We start from the raw sequence: 16,691 nt of genomic DNA, 5'->3' as shown, positions 1-16,691 counted from the left end.
ATACATTTAACTAAATAGAATATTATAGAACTGATACAGCGGCAAGTGTGTGGGGGTGTGCATATATCACACATTTACTAGCTTCACCCTCTAAGAGGATCTAGAAGTAATGTTTATCTCGTAGCAATGAGCACACCAGCACCTGGATCTTGATTTCTAAACATCTTTCTCTATTAAAGGGAATCAGGACTCTGGGGGAATCAGGACTCTAGGGCTGGAGTATTATAATATGAACTTGGAGCACTTTTGAGAGCCCAAAAGTAAGAAAACGCTCAAAGAATATTGCAGGTATGTCAAAGTGGTGCAGAAGCAAGTCTGAACGGGCTCCTGGAGGGGTTCCACCAAACTATCCTGCTCTGAGCATTCAGTACCATTGCCGTTGAATAAAGGGGAAGCGGGGAGGGATAACTTCGGAGTACGGAATTCAGATACACACAGTGGCAGGCATAAGACAGGCCAGCAAGGACTTGCTGATTACAGGGAGCTGGAATCAGTGCCCTGTAACAACCTATTATGGAAACAATGAAGGGAGATTTATATATAAAAAGGCATTTATTGAAAATGTCTTTATTAATTGAAATTCATAAGCATTTTATGAATTGAAAATAGTTTATATATATATATATATAAACTGAATCACTTTGCTGTATACCTGAAACACAATATTGTAAATCAACTACTTCAGTTAAAAATTGCCATTGAATAAAATAGAAATCCATGCACTTAATACTGATATAAAAATGTGAATGATTAAATAAATAGTAAGGAAAGAGAGTTTCCTTTCAGTTTAATTCCGGTTAATAAATGTAGATGAAATGATGGGATTAAAAAAATGACAATTTGGCAACCATCACAGTAGTCACGGTTTAGACAAGAGTCATCAGCAGATGTTAGAACAGTAAGTAACAGTTTAGGGACTTCCCTGGTGATCCAGTGGTTAAGAAGCTGCCCTTCCCCTGCAGGGGTGGCCAGGTGGGGCTGGCGAGGGGGCAGGTTTGATCCCTGGTTGGGGAACGAAGATCCCACATGCCGTGTGGAGTGCCAAGTTTAGTGAGGGACTGGATATTTACAAAGAATATTTTTTTTAGTTTGTAATATAGTTGATTCACAGTGTGTTAATTTCTGCTTTATTGCAAAGTTACTCAGTTATAAATATATGCAGTCTTCTTTACATTCTCTTCCATTGCGGGTTATCACAGGATACTGAGTACAGTTCTCTGCTATACAGCAGGGCCTTGTTGTTTATTGGCTCTATAGGATAATTATTGATGACAAACTTTCCCAAGGAGAAACCTAGCAGCCTTTACTTCTTTAGGGGGCCAAGCTGACCCCACCAGTCGGTGGACAAATTGACCATGTTTGCTCGCTGAGGGAAAGCGCAGCGTTCCTTCTGTGAAGCAAGCCCCGAGAACAGCGTCCAACAGAGATGCTGTGCTTTACAATCGGATTACCACCGTTACTATTCTCTGGAAATTCTGAACAACCTAGAGGAAAAAAAAGACACTGGGGACTCTACTGAGATAAAGGCAGCCTCATCATCTGATCACTTTACAGGAAAGGCCAAGACTCAACAAGCCCTGTAACACAGCCGTCTCTGGGGAGCCGTAAACTGGGTGAGGATCAGAGGCCAGCTTGAAGGGAGGGGCCAAAACAAGCAAGCAGAAACCCCAGACAGAACAGGGAAAAGGTAAGCCCACAGGAAAGTTAGTCCAGAAATAAGAGGTTGCACTTGTAAGACAAGGTTGGAACTTTTAAAAGAACAGCCGAAGAAGAAGGGAGGACATTTTAGAACAGAACATAAGGTATTTGGATAGTCTAAATAAACATTCTGCAGAGGATTGGAGGGTGCAGTCACAGACGTCTCCTAGACGTGGAAGCAAGTGCCCCGGAGGCTGAAGGGAGAGTCTCGAAGTGGGTCATGGTCCAATCTCTCGGGCTGGGGATCACTAGTACCAGCTGAGGCCTCCCCCTTGAGAGCTGGGGAGGAGAACTCAAGCGGGCCATCGCAGCTGCTCCTGTTTCCCAGTCTGTTTTTGGCTGCCCCGCTCTCCGTGGGTGCACGAAGGCGTTCTCTGCGGGCAGTGAGCGGGGTGCTCCCTGGCCGCGGCGCCGCTCCTTGCCGGGCGCACGGGCGCTGGGCGTGTGGCTGCACAGCTGAGGCGCCGGGCTCTGCCGCTCCGAGGCGCGCGGGTCTTCCCGAGCCAGGGCTGCAGTCCGTGCCCCCGGCATCGGCAGGTGGATTCGCAGACTCGGAACCACCAGGGAAGTCCCTGCTCCTGCACCCTGTCCCGGTTCTGCGTGCGCCTCATGCTCATTTTTATTTCCAGCGCTCTTGTGGCTGTTTCCCTTCTAGTTGATATTGTTTACAGACTTTTTGATGACCCCTCATCGCTTTCTTTTGCTTAATAACTTTTTGATAACCCCTCATCGCTTTCTTTTGCTTAATACAGCAACACATAGTAAAATATTGAGAAAACAGCATAGAAGAAAATAAAAGCACGTGCAAGTTCACCACTGCAGCCATGAAACGAAGACACTTGCTCCTTAAAAGGAAAGCTATGGCAAATCTAGACAGTGTGTTAAAACACAGAGACCTCACTTTGCTGACAAGGTCCTTCTAGTCAAAGCTGTGGTTTTTCCAGCAGTCATGTATGGATGTGAGAGTTGGACCATAAAGAAGGCTGAGCAGCAAAGAACTGATATTTTCGAATTTTGGTGTTGGAGAAGACTCTTGAGAGTCGCTTGGACTGCAAGGAGATCCAACCAGTCTATCCTAAAGGAGATCAGTCCTGAATAATCTTTGGAAAGACTGATGCTGAAGCTGAAACTCCAATATTTTGGCCACCTGATGTGAAGAACTGACCCATTGGAAATGGCCCTGTTGGTGGGAAAGATTGAAAGCTAAAGGGTAAGGGGACGGCAGAGGGTGAGGTGGTTAGATAGCATTACCAACTCAATGGACATAAATTGGAGGAAACTCCGGGAGATCGTGAAGGACAGAGGAGCCTGGTGTGCTGCAGTCCACGGGGGTCATGGGATCAGACACGACTGTGTGATTGAACAACAACAACAATAAAAAAGGCCTCCACTCAGAAATGGCAGTCACAGCTCACAGCTTTTTGTCGCTGTGTTATGAGACGCGCGTCTGTGACTTTGTACAATACAGATTTATATTGCTGTTTAGAATTGATGTTGTCTCGTGAACATTTAAAATGGTTTATATACATGATTTTAGACCATTCCATGATAGCATGTCATTTGAAAGTAACATTTTATTTAACCATTTGCCTATTGTTGCATATTTAGCAGTTTATACAACGAAGACAAAAGTTCATTTTGCTTGTCTCTAACTGCACCACATGAAAAATTACACAACAGATTTTCACCAAACTTGGGGAGTATGTTTGGGATTTGTTCAAATACACAGATTCAAAATGCAGGCTATGAAGAAAAGGGTACATTCACATCTTGGAACTTGACAGAGAAACGATAGGGAAGGGAAAATAATTTTCCTTCTACCTTTCTGGCTTCTAGGCTAGAACCTTCTGTGACGAAAGACATTAACAAGAGAAAGACAAACCTATTTATTAACATGTATACCTCATATGTACACGGAAAAAACCCAGGAAAACTGAGTAACCCCAAGATGGCTCAAGCCACCACTTTAAGTACCATTTAGCTAAAGACAAAGAAAGATGTTAACAGAGAACTATGTTCAGTATCCTGTGATAAAGCATAATGGAAAATAATATTTTAATATATATGTATAACTCAGTGATTTTGCTGTACAGCAGAAATTAACACAACCTTGTAAATCAACTATACTTCAATTAAAAAAAAAAGCTCATGTAACTATGAAAAAAAAAAAAAGAATTAGTGCAAAAAGAAGGCCAGCTATAGCAGGTTACCAGGGAAAGTGTGGTAAGCAAGGATAAGGTGTATTACACAGCTTACATTGGTATCTTCTCCATTGATAAGCATTTCTGGACATTTAGATTCAAACTTCTCTTCCTCATACAGAGAAGGAGACATGTTTACAGTGATGTCTTTTGTAAAATGCATGCAATCCTTATAAAAGGGCAACTTCTACCCCATTTTCAGAGCTTCCTCACGTCTGCTATTTATTAAAGTAATCGGTTCAATATAATGCTTATGCCAAAGAGGCTCATTTGGGGTGGCGAGTTCTGCATCCTTCGTACCGCAAGCTGATGAGCAGTCATCCTTGAGAACAACGGAAATAAGAAGAGCTCCCTGACTGGAGGAGGTGGACACACGTATTATGATGACTCCGCAGACGGAAATCACACATGATGGCGCCAATCTTTGTGCCCCCGATCAAACGACCTGAGGACATCCAAACCTGATTATAGCCACTGATTTGGAGTCAAACTGCTTTCCAAGTGGGCAGCTCTGGGAGGAATATCGAGGGTATTTCTGCCCAATAAAATGTTTGCATGATGGAAACCTGGAATATCTGCTGTCACACTCTCGAAGGGAAGTGGTTGAGGGACAAGCAGACTCAGGCCGTGGACGGATGGGCCTGTCAGTCCGCCCGTCCTTCCTTCTGTCTCTCTAATCGTCTGTCATCTGGAGAGTAGCTGCCCTGGGTATCCCCAGCTTTATGAAGTAAGCTTTCCATTAAATATTTAAAAGAATGGTTGGCACTTACGTAACATGTATAGTAAGAGAAACTTTATGTTCTCTGATACCACTGGGATTTCTTATAATTTCCAGCTGAATTAAAAAATTACTTGTATCTCAAAGTTAAAGGAAATGGAAAAGGTCACACATCTCTCCTCTCTTCCCCACCCTCTTCAGCTCAAGTTAGAGCACAGTCCCTCTCCTTGTTCACACAGGACTCTTCTCCCTTTGTGCTGTTATAAGTAGAATTTACTCCAGGTCTGGCGTTAAGGCTGGGCTGCGTGTCACTGGCCAGTTCTCATCCTGGGCTCCTGGCCTGTGACCTCACTGTTTCATCTTTCTCTCTGCTCACTTTCCACTCAATTTTTCTCTTCTTTCTTCCTGTTTTATTTTTTTTTGCTATACCATGCAACATGAAGGATCTTAGCGTCCCAACAAGGGATCACACTTGTGCCCCTGCGTTGGGAGCACAGAGCCTGACCATGGACCATCAGGCAAGCCTCCTCTCACTCTTACTGGTCATCTCCCTTAATCCTTCCTTAGTCTGTCCCATCGGGAGTTCCTATTTGCTTCCATTTGTTGTTGTTGCTTTAGTTGCTCAGGTGTGTCCGACCCTTTTGCAACCCCATGGACTGTAGCCCACCAGGCAAGAACACTGGAGTGGGTTGCCATTTCCTTCTCCAGGGGCTCTTCCCCACCCAGGGATAGAATCTGCCTCTCCTCCATTGGCAGGCGGATTCTTAACCACTGAGCCAGGAGGAAGCCTCATTCTTTGGCCAAGCAGTTAAATCCTCTGTCTGAGCATGTCTGTGGGCATCCTCTTCTGTGCTCAGATGCCACCAAGATACTCTCTTAATCTCTGTTGGTTCTCCCTCTAAGAGGAATTCTGCAGTTAACGTTCAGCATAATAAAACACTTCCCCCTATTCATCTGCATCCATGTGTCTATGTTGTCACCCAGCCATCCCTCATTTATCTAATCAGTCATCCCTCCACCCAACTCTCAGCCTCTCTGCTTTTCACGGATTCTCCCCAGCCCCCTCCAGAGACCTAGAACACTCTTACGGGAACTTTCTTTCTCTCGGCTTTTTAAAGAGAAACTTATGCTTTGTAAAAATAGCTACCAGCTGCCTTGAAATGATAAAGGGGAAAGAGATACGAGATGCATGGCTGGGAATGAGCAGTTATAATCTTTGCTTGGGCAAGAGAAGGAGATAAGACCCAGATTAGAACAAAGCCAAGTGAGGTTCGGACCATTCACAGAAGGAGCTTGGCCAGGGGGGACACGTTCTCATAGATCAAAAGCTAGGGTGTCGGCGGAAATATACCCGTAATGCAAACACACGCATGCATACTCAGAAATGCTGATCGTTTGTGTTTAGCTTGAATTCAGTCACAGTCCCAGTGCACTGATGATAACAAAGTGAAAGTGAAGTCGCTCAGTCGTGTCCGACTCTTTGCGATAGCCTACCAGGCTCCTCCGTCCATGGGATTTTCCAGGCAAGGGTACTAGAGTGGGTTGCCATCTCCTTCCCCAGGGGATTTTCCTGACCCAGGGATTGAACCCAGGTCTCCTGCATTGCAGGCAGACGCTTTATGCTCTGAGCCACCAGGGAAGCCCGTGATGATAGGACAGCTGATACTTAACCTGTGAAGTGTGGCAAGGGATTTCCGAGAGCGGAGTACCTTAGCAGGTTGCCAAAAAAGAAAAAAAGTAAACTCAAAATATACATAGCACCTGATGTTTGTATTACACCTCAGGATGGCTTTAGATCTGGTATTCGTTTTTCCTGTTTCTCTTAACTGTGTTAAGTAGTTGAAGTGTTAGAAGCATAGGCCAAATTGGAAATACATTGCTTTCTTCAAAACACCCTCCCTGTACCTTCACAAAGACCTATTACTGCTTTTCTCTCCTTAGGCAGGGAAAGTTCTTCCGACTGGATACAGAGCTGCAAACTGCTTGACTGAAAACTTTCCCAGGGTGAGTGTTTTCAGTACGCACTTGTGAGAATCTCAGATAAACACGTCCAACATTTCTTGTGAGAGCTGCATGACTTTAACGTCCATTTGGATTTCTCTTTTTTTTACTATAAGACCTTCTGTTGAGTGTGAATGAGGAAATGAAAATCCCAGGCTTACGATTTCCAGCTCTACGAAAACTACTGGAATTTTCCATTTATTTAGATTGGAAAGAGTCTTCTGTGGTATTCTTCCTAACCTAAATACTTCCTATTGCTAAGCTAAGTCGCTTCAGTCGTGTCCAACTCTGTGCGACCCCATAGACGGCAGCCCACCAGGCTCCCCCGTCCCTGGGATTCTCCAGGCAGGAACACTGGAGTGGGTTGCCATTTCCTTCTCCAGTGCATGAAAGTGAAAGGTGAAAGTGAAGTTGCTCAGTCATGACCGACTTAGTGACCCCATGGACTGCAGCCTACCAGGCTCCTCCATCCATGGGATTTTCCAGGCAAGAGTACTGGAGTGGGGTGCCATTGCCTTCTCTGGTTGTTTTCTAGATATGACTTATTTTTATTAGAGTATAGCTGATTTATGATGCTCTGTTAGTTTCAGGAATGCAGCAACGTAAATCATCTATATATATGTATATGTGTGTGTACGTATACCACGTGAATCATGTATATATATGTGTATATGTGTGTACCTATACCACGTGAATCATTTAAATATATATATATATATATACCTAACCATGCTTTCTTGGGTTCTTTTCCCATGAAGGCGGAGTTCCCTGTGCTATACAGTGGGGTCTTACTGTTTACCTGTTTTATACATGGCAGTGTGTGTATGTTAATCCCAAACTCCTAATTTATCCTCCACCTCCTTTCCCCTTTGGTAACCATAATTCTACATCTGTGACTCTGTTTCTGCTTTGTAGATAAGTTCGTTTTATCATTTTTCTAGATTTCAGATATAAGGCATATCATGATATCTGTCTTTCTCTGACTTAGTGTGATAATCTCTAGGTCTATCCATGCTGCTGCAGCTAAATATAACTTTAAAAATATGTTGCTTATTTCCATTAAACAACTTTCAAGATGTTTTGTTATTGGGTGCTGGAGCTCCCCAGGTACTTGTTATACTCATGTAATGAAAGATGTTTGTTGATTGGTATAGATCAGTCTTGCTGATATCAATCAACTGTACTTGATTCTATTTTCTTCTCTCACTGTTGACAGCTAATGACCCCACCTGAGGCAAAAAAATTTTTCAACTTCAGATATCCACCCGTTGGAGCCGAAAGAGTATTTTACGGCAGAGCAAATGATCCCCAAATCGCACCTTCCTTGACACACGGAATAAGATCGAAAATTTCGATACCGGTAACTTCTCTTCTGTTTTTCCCTGTATGTTATTCACTTCCAAGGTGGAAAAAGCACAAACGAAGTGCTAGTGAAATCATCGCTTCCAACCTCCTTCCTGCTCTTAATGAAAAAATTCCAAGCAGCAGTAGGCAAGACAGTGAGTGCGGGAAAGTCAACGTTGTAAGCCCCAGACTGCGTATTGTCTCCTTGAATGATGATACAAGCTGAGCCGCACTTCATTTTCCCACGGTAAAAAGGGGTGGGCTTCCCTGACAGCTCAGCTGGTAAAGAATCCGCCTGCAATGCAGGAGGCCTCGGTTCGATTCCGGGGTCAGGAAGATCCCCTGGCGAACAATTCCTGGGTCGGAAAGCTCCCCTGGAGAAGGGCTAGGCTGCCCACTCCAGTATTCTCGGCTTCCCTGGTGGCTCAGCTGGTAAAGAATCCGCCTGCAGTGTGGGAGACCTGGGTTTGAGCCCCTGGAGAAGGGAAAGGCTGCCCACTCCAGTGTTCTGGCCTGGAGAGCCCCGGTCCAGAGTCGGGCACGGCTGAGCACTGACACTCGCACTTTGATGGTAAAGAGAGGTGCTGCCAAGGTTCGTTAGAGCGTGGCGAGGACAGGGGCTGGGTGCCGCTGCTGGAGACGTCCGCGTGCTGGTGCGTGAGCTGTGTGCACGCCGGGTCTCCGTGTTATCTGCTCCGGACTGAAAGGGCAGTCCCGGGGCAGAAGGCCGGCTCCTGCACCTGCAGGGAGCCTGTGGGGCTCTCGTCATTCCCACTCCTCTGGAATATTCGAGCTGCGGAACCAGGGAGCTGCCCTCGTGAACACTGTAGCCTCAGTGAAAAGTCACATTTTGACACTTCTAAGCTGCACGGTCCCAGTCCGATGGTGGGTTTGAAGGTGAGCCGAGGCAACAATCACGAAATGCTTTTCCGCTGTCGTATTCTCTTCTCCCGGGCTGTTGAGTTTCAGTGTTCAGATTTCTTTCTTTCTTTTTTGGTTGTTACATCTTTGCTTTGTATGACTTCTTTAGGCAAAGGTATTGATCAACCCACAGCCTATAACAACGTTTCAACAGAAAATGAAAGATAAAAAGGAGTCAGTATATTTTAGCCATCAACGGGCACCGTTAGGAAAATCTCACGATCAGACACCAGGATTGCCTAAAGGCCTGGACATACTCAATACGACATTTGGGACGGCCATCGTCAGAGGTAGAGAAAGTAAGCGGTGGGAGGGAGTGATACAATGTTTTCTTAGAAAATGGGATTCGGTATCCTGTTGGGGTTTATTTAGTGCTGGTGCAGATGATGTCAAGAATGAAAGACAGGATCATAGCAAGAAAGCTACCCTTACACCCAGAGGCCTTCCAGTGCATCAAGGCCGTGTGTTCAGGCAGTGAGCTCAGGGTTTGGAGAAGAGGTTCAGGGCGCAGAGCAGAGACGGTGCAGAGACAGGAAACAGACCCAGGAACGCCGATGCTGGGACCAGCTGAGAGGGCTGCCCTCCTTCCCCCCGGGCACCTGCTGATGGGTTTTGTTTCCACCAAGGCCTCTGATATGCTCGTAACTCTCAACTCTTTTTAAAAAATTTCTTTTTAAATTGAAGAACAGTTGATGTACAGATGTTCTGTGGATTCCAGCCGTACAGCAAACTGATTCTGTTATGCATGCATACACATTCTTTTTTGTATTTTTTCCCACTGTGGTTTATCCCGGGAGATTGCATACAGCTGCCTGAGACTGACGGGACGCAGCCGCCGCCGCCGCCGCCATGCAACAGGACTGTGCTCCTTACCTATCCTGTTGCAGCAGCTCGCATCTGCGAAGCCGAAATGCCCAATGCTTCCCTCCCCCAGAGCCCTCGCCCTCGTCTGTTCCCTAGGTCTGCGTATAACTCTCAACTCTGTATGGAACTCGGTTTCATACAATAGGCCGCGGAACAGATAAGTTTGGTGAATGCTGCCCACGACGCTCATTCATACCAGTCCACGATGTGTACCTGCTTACTAAGCGAACAGGCAGTGCCACGGCAGACTCCTCTCTCATCTGGAGAGGGGGTGGCGCGTGTATTTCCACGCGTGACTCACGATCAGTCAGAGGCCGTCTCTCCTGTGCCTCCCTGCCTCCTGCCCTCTCCGGTGCTGTCCTGCAAATCTTCTCACTTTCGGCCTTTTTAGGTCCCTTACGCTCCCCCTCCAGATATCATTACAGGGGACCTCAAACTCTGTCATATTTTTATCATTCTGCTGAGAGAGGTGCTTCTCTCTTTGTCTTTCTGCACCCGCTGAGGCTTTGCTCCGGGAACCTTATCTTTCTTATCAAAAGGTCCATTAGGGTGTTTTTTCGTTCACATAGTAGTATCCGTTCTGGAGATAAATTATGCCTTTGTCTTGGAAGGCAAAATCTGCAGTTGTACTTTATTGTATCACATATAAAGTTAAAATTTGTTAATATTTGAAATATTAAAATGTATTTTAGAAGAGGTAAAATATCTTGTTTTCCTTTTAAATAGGAATAAAAATTGTATTTAAGCAGACAGAGCATTACAGAATTACCGTACTTATACCACAACTGCTATCTAAGATTAGTTCATTTAATATGAAAAGTACTCACTTATATATGTAATAAAAGGAATGCTCCAGAACACATGTATGTGTATTAATAGGTGTAATGGTTCCTACATCAAAAGAGAAGTACTGCTTTACAGGATTATTCTGGGCAGGACCACCTTCCAATATTCTTAACGGTTTGTTTACAGACCCCAATTCTTGGCATACAGTCCAAAAGAAAGAAAACACCTCAATGTATGTTGTTAGGTACAAAGAGAAAACTGCAAATGGAATTACATTTAAAAATCATCACAGGAAACAATAAAGACAAAATAATTCACTGTATATAAAGCCAGGAACTACCAGTCCTGGGAAAGCAGCTATTCAACAAAGACCTTCTAGCTCTAGGTTTGGGGCCAGAAGGAATAAGAGTTTCTTTCCGATGCCAGTGATTTCCCTGGCACCGTGGGCCAGTTCGAAGATGGATATTCACAGCTACAGATTCAGGATGTGCGCTGTAGTCTATAGCTGCCAAAATTTGCATCAAGGCATCCCCACAGGGCACCAGGGCTTATGAAGCTGATTTGTGATTCAAATTTGCCTAGATCATCTTGGAAGTATGGAGCAAACTAAAATAAAAATTATCCTGAGATTCTCAAAATTGGGAAATTAATTGGGCTTGGCATGTGGCTCAGGACGACCAAAGTGGTTAACATTCTTCAGAACTCTAGGGAGGGAGCCTGTTCCCGTGGGGGTCCGTGAGACGGTGACTCCTGGGCCGCTCCTGTCTCGGTGGCCAGTCTCGGTGTGCGCTGGCTCTGTGCCCCTCCCTGTAGCTTGGGCAGGCAGCACACCTAGTTTGCCATTTGCTCCAGTCAATTTAAATGTTACAAAGAGATGAAAAGCATCTTAAAACTCATTTCTTTCATTCTTTCTTCAGAAATGTCTGCTAGAGATATGGTGAATCCACCAAAACCCTATAAAGAGGTATTTGAAGAAGCGCAGGCAGGCCACGATCTGTACATCGTATCTCACAACGACTATTTTGTGGGTAAGTTTCCTCCGGTGTAAAACAGGAGAATATGGCACTCAGACTTGTGAAGAGGGATAGGCAGATGATGAGCTCAACGATGAGATGCCTGGTTGTGCTATAGACTAATTCTAGTAATGCATGCTAAGTCACTTCAGTCCCGTCCGACTCTGTACGACCCTGTGGACTGGGGCCTGCCAAGCTCCTCTGTCCACAGAGATTCTCCAGGCCAGAAGACCGGAGTGAGAGGCCATGCACTCCTCCAGGGGATCTTTCGACCCAGGGATTAACCCAGGTCTCATTTTGTCTCCTGCATTGGCGGGCGGGTTATTTACCAGTAGCAACATCTGAGAAGCCCAACTTATAAGGTTACAAACCCTGATAGCTGGGAACATATACCCTTATAAAATGTCTGAAAAGAAGCAGTTAAGATGAAATGTTAGGTAGTCTAATCTTGTGTGAGTGGATTTAGGCTTAAAAATACCATTCTTATTCAAATATCAAGATTATTCTAAGTGCTTCATTTTATATGAGGAATACAGTTACTGGTCAAGTGCAGAAGTTTTCACATCATGAAGTTTAAGGCATTGCTTACCACTGATTACCTTTCAGACCTTGAATATTTTACTTATCATCATCTATTTTAAATTTCTTAAATAGGCAGGGATGATGATGTTGTGCGGATGAAGTGAGTGCCTGCAAAATGCCAAGCATGGCGTCTGGAACGTAGTTAGGGCTCGGTGATAGTAGTGTTAGTATTAAGTGATTGTGACTAAAAGTAGCTTATTGTTCGAACCGGGGCTTCCCAGGTGGCGACAGTGGTAAAGAAAACCCGCCCGCCAGTGCTGGAGACGTAAGAGAAGCGGCTTCGACCCCCCGGGTCAGGAAGATCCCCTGGAGGAGGAAATGGCACCCCCTCCAGTCTTCTTGCCTGGGACATCCCATGGATGGAGCAGCCTGGTGGCCCCCAGTCCGCATGGTCACAGAGTCAGACAGGACTGAAGCGACTTAGCTTGCGTTGCTGGAATTATTCTGTAGCACAACCGAAAGGCATTGGGTGTTTAAGTGCTGTGAGTTACAAGTTGCCTGTGTGAGCAAAGTAGGATTTTGATCTAAGAGAGGACTGAGAGCTAGACTCCAATACACGCCCTGAGAGTGGAGAAGGGCATGGCAAGCCCACTCCAGTATCCCTGCCTGGGAGGCCCCATGGGCAGAGGGGCCTGGTGGGCTCCATCTTCACTGTGCTCCGGACCCGGGCCCTGGGTGGGCTCCACCGTCACGCGCTCCAGACCCGAGTCCTGGGTGGGCTCCACCGTCACCCGTGCTGGACCCCACCCCGGACCCTGGGCCCTGGGTGGGCTCCACCGTCACGCGCCCAGGACCCCGAGCCGTGGGTAGCCTCCACCCTCCCGCCCCGCCCCGGCCCGTCTCCTGGCCTCTGAAAGCCTCTCTCCTGCCCGCTGCATCCTCACTCCCCGGCCCTCTCTCCTTTTCCTCCCTCTTGTTTTTGCCTTTATTCCTCCTTCCCTCTATTTCTTGTGAAAATATTTTATTCCTTTTCGGAAAAAGTTTAGCATCGATAGCACTGTCTAATCCAATGCCATTTAGCTGTTTTAGAAAGAACTGTATCAATGAATATATATAGAGACAACATTTTAGGATACATCTAAAATGCAGAAGCTATTAAGAAGAGGTGGCAAGAATACACAGAAGAACTGTACAAAAAAGATCTTCATGACCCAGATAATCACGATGGTGTGATCACTCACCTAGAGCCAGACATCCCGGAATGTGAAGTCAAGTGGGCCTTAGGAAGCATCACTACGAACAAAGCTAGTGGAAGTGATGGAATTCCAGTTGAGCTATTTCAAATCCTGGAAGATGATGCTGTGAAAGTGCTGCACTCAATATGCCAGCCAATTTGGAAAACTCAGCAGTGGCCACAGGACTGGAAAAGGTCACTTTTCATTCCAATCCCAAAGAAAGGCAATGCCAAAGAATGCTCAAACTACCGCACAATTGCACTCATCTCAAATGCTGGTAAAGTAATGCTCAAAACTCTCCAAGCCAGGCTTCAGCAGTACGTGAACCGTGAACTTCCAGACGTTCAAGCTGAATTTAGAAAAGGCAGAGGAACTAGAGATCAAATTGCCAACATCCGATGGATCATGGAAAAAGCAAACGAGTTCCAGAAAAACATCTATTTCTGCTTTATTGACTATGCCAAAGCCTTTGACTGTGTGGATCACAAGAAACTGTGGAAAATTCTGAAAGAGATGGGAATACCAGACCACCTGACCTGCCTCTTGAGTAAACCTATATGTAGATCAGGAAGCAACAGTTAGAACTGGACATGGAAGAACAGACTGGCTCCAAATAGGAAAAGGAGTACGTCAAGACTGGATATTGTCACCCTGCTTATTTAACTTCTATTCAGAGTACATCATGAGAAACGCTGGGCTGGAGGAAGCACAAGCAGGAATCAAGATTGCCGGGAGAAATATCAATAACTTCAGATATGCAGATGACACCACCCTTATGGCAGAAAGTGAAGAGGAACTAAAGAACCTCTTGATGAAAGTGAAACAGGAGAGTGAAAAAGTTGGCTTAAAGCTCAACATTCAGAAAATGAAGATCATGGCATCTGGTCCCATCACTTCATGGCAAATAGATGGGGAAACAGTGGAAACAGTGGCAGACTCTATTTTTTGGGCTCCAAAATCACTGCAGATGGTGACTGCAGCCATGAAATTAAAAGACGCTTACTCCTTGGAAGAAAAGTTATGACCAACCTAGATAGCATATTCAAAAGCAGAGGCATTACTTTGCCAACAAAGGTCCGTCTAGTGAAGGCTATGGTTTTTCCTGTGGTCATGTATGGATGTGAGAGTTGGACTGTGAAGAAGGCTGAGCGCCAAAGAATTGATGCTTTTGACCTGTGGTGTTGGGGAAGACTCTTCAGAGTCCCTTGGACTGCAAGGAGATCCAACCAGTCCATTTCTGAAGGAGATCAACCCTGGGATTTCTTTGGAAGGAATGATGCTAAAGCTGAAACTCCAGTACTTTGGCCACCTCATGCGAAGAGTTGACTCATTGGAAAAGACTCTGATGCTGGGAGGGATTGGGGGCAGGAGGAGAAGGGGACGACCCAGGATGAGATGGCTGGATGGCATCACGGACTCAATGGACATGAGTCTGAGGGAACTCCGGGAGTTGGTGATGGACAGGGAGGCCTGGCGTGCTGCGATTCATGAGGTCGCAAAGAATCAGACACGACTGAGTGACTGAACTGAAAATGCCTTTAGCAGTTGGATGAAACGGAGTACAGATTTTAAAAACATTTCATTCTGCATTTATATCGAGGTGTGCTCAGTTACGATGTGCTAGTGCCTGGTGTGCAGCAAAGTGACTCAGCTGTACACGTGTAGGTTCTTTTCCGTTATGTCTTATTGTAGGGTATTGAGTATATCTCCCAGTGCTGTCCAGTATGACCTTGTTGTTTATCCATAATATAATAATATATAATTTCTAAGCTCATCCACTGAGCTATTGTCTTCAGTTAAATGTGATAGTAATCTCCATTCTTTTGGGGAAGCTGCTATATGCGTTTAAATTTTTTTACTTAAAATAATGTGTCAAGGACACCATTAATGATGACCTCTTTAAGTATACTTAATTTAAATTATTACTAAAGTTATATTTTCTTTTATAAAATGCAAGCTGCATAGGGACTTCCTTGGCAGTCCGGTGGTGAAGATTCCAAGCTTACACTGCAAGGGGTGTGGGTTTGATTCCATCTCAGGGGCCAAGATCCCACATGCCTCGCAGAGTGGCCAAAAAACTAAAAAAAGAAAATACAGGCTACATAGAAATGTATAAAATACAAAGAAAATCTTCTAAAATCCCAGTCACAGATGATGCTTCGCTTTATGTTTTTCTCTGCCGTTCAGAGAGGAGTCTATGTGTTTATGCTTGTCTTCTCAGGTCAGTTCCCAATATTATATTTTTCAGAGTTATGGAAATGTATTGTTTCTCTATCTTTGTGAACACGGTTCGCTTCTTTAAGACTCAGCCCTAGGTTTCTGAAGCTCTGACTCTCAGAGCCGGGCTGCCCCCCTGAATCGCGCCCAGCCTGCCCTCGCACCTGCTGGGTGTGAGACTCCCATCCCCAGCGTCCTCCCCAGTGACGGGCTTTGCCAGTCTTTAGGTTTTCTCACCTGAGAGACGAATTGTGACTGCGCACTATTGCTTTTGCTTACATCACTTGGGTTACTAGTGAGACTGAGTCTTTTCCTTGTCATTCCGTAACCTTCTGTGTGCATGCACGCTCAGTCACGTCTGACTGTCTGCAACTCTGTGGACTGTAGCCTGCCAGGCTCCTCTGTCCAGTAACCTTTTAGCTCACCTCTAGTTTCAGTCTTGCTTTCTTATCTATAAATAGAGAACTAATACCACATCATATTTGAAAAAAAAAATACAGTGTTAGATCTTAAAGACCTCCCTGCTGGGTTTTCAGTCCTCAATCAGCCTTCAAACGTCTCTGCGATAAGTGATTATAATGAAATGTGAGGGTTGTAATGCAAATCTTAGTGAGAGCAACTCTAAAATACCAGCCTCCCGGGGGTGGCCCAGGCTGACTCGGGCTCCCTCTGCGGGAGGTCGGGGGGCGGGGACAGTAAAGTAAAACGCCGACCTCTCAGATCTTAGCGGAGCGCTCCGCCGCACATCCCCTGAGCTTCAGAACCTCTTTCACGTTGATGGGCCTGAGTTTTCCATCTGCGTGTCGTTCTCTACATCATTTTTCTACTCTCCGAGAATCCGCTCGAGGAGCTCGCGCTCCGCCGTCTCCCAGCGCTCATGGGAGAGTGCCTCTGTCTGTCGCCCAAGCTGGAGTTCCTGCGCTGTTACAGTCTCACTTTCTCCCACTGGCATATTCCTTGTTACTGAGAACATCATGTGCCTCTTGCATAAAGCTGTGTTGCTTAAGTCAAAAGTCTTCCCTTTTCTTTTCTTAGGAGAAGCAAAGAACCGGAAGTATGACCCGTCAAGTTTTCATAGATTTAACTTGTATGGGATCCCAACACCACATTTTAATGATGGACGGAATATGGCAAAAACTTTACGTTGGCTTCATGAACTACAAATGTACGT

The 16,691-nt window shown here is 45.4% G+C and overlaps 1 protein-coding gene across 1 annotated transcript in view; it reads left to right on the top strand.

Moving 5' to 3' along the window:
• Positions 1–16,691, top strand: part of EFHB (EF-hand domain family member B) — a 58,366-nt gene that overhangs the window by 8,624 nt on the left and 33,051 nt on the right. The window contains 5 exon segments of the mRNA XM_052643942.1: positions 6,559–6,621; positions 7,835–7,978; positions 8,993–9,173; positions 11,451–11,561; positions 16,556–16,685. Of these exon segments, the coding sequence (XP_052499902.1) occupies positions 6,559–6,621; positions 7,835–7,978; positions 8,993–9,173; positions 11,451–11,561; positions 16,556–16,685 (629 nt within the window).

This window comes from Budorcas taxicolor, chromosome 1, assembly GCF_023091745.1.
Source record: "Budorcas taxicolor isolate Tak-1 chromosome 1, Takin1.1, whole genome shotgun sequence".
Lineage (NCBI taxonomy): Eukaryota > Metazoa > Chordata > Mammalia > Artiodactyla > Bovidae > Budorcas > Budorcas taxicolor.
This window is presented reverse-complemented; position numbering and strand designations above follow the sequence as displayed.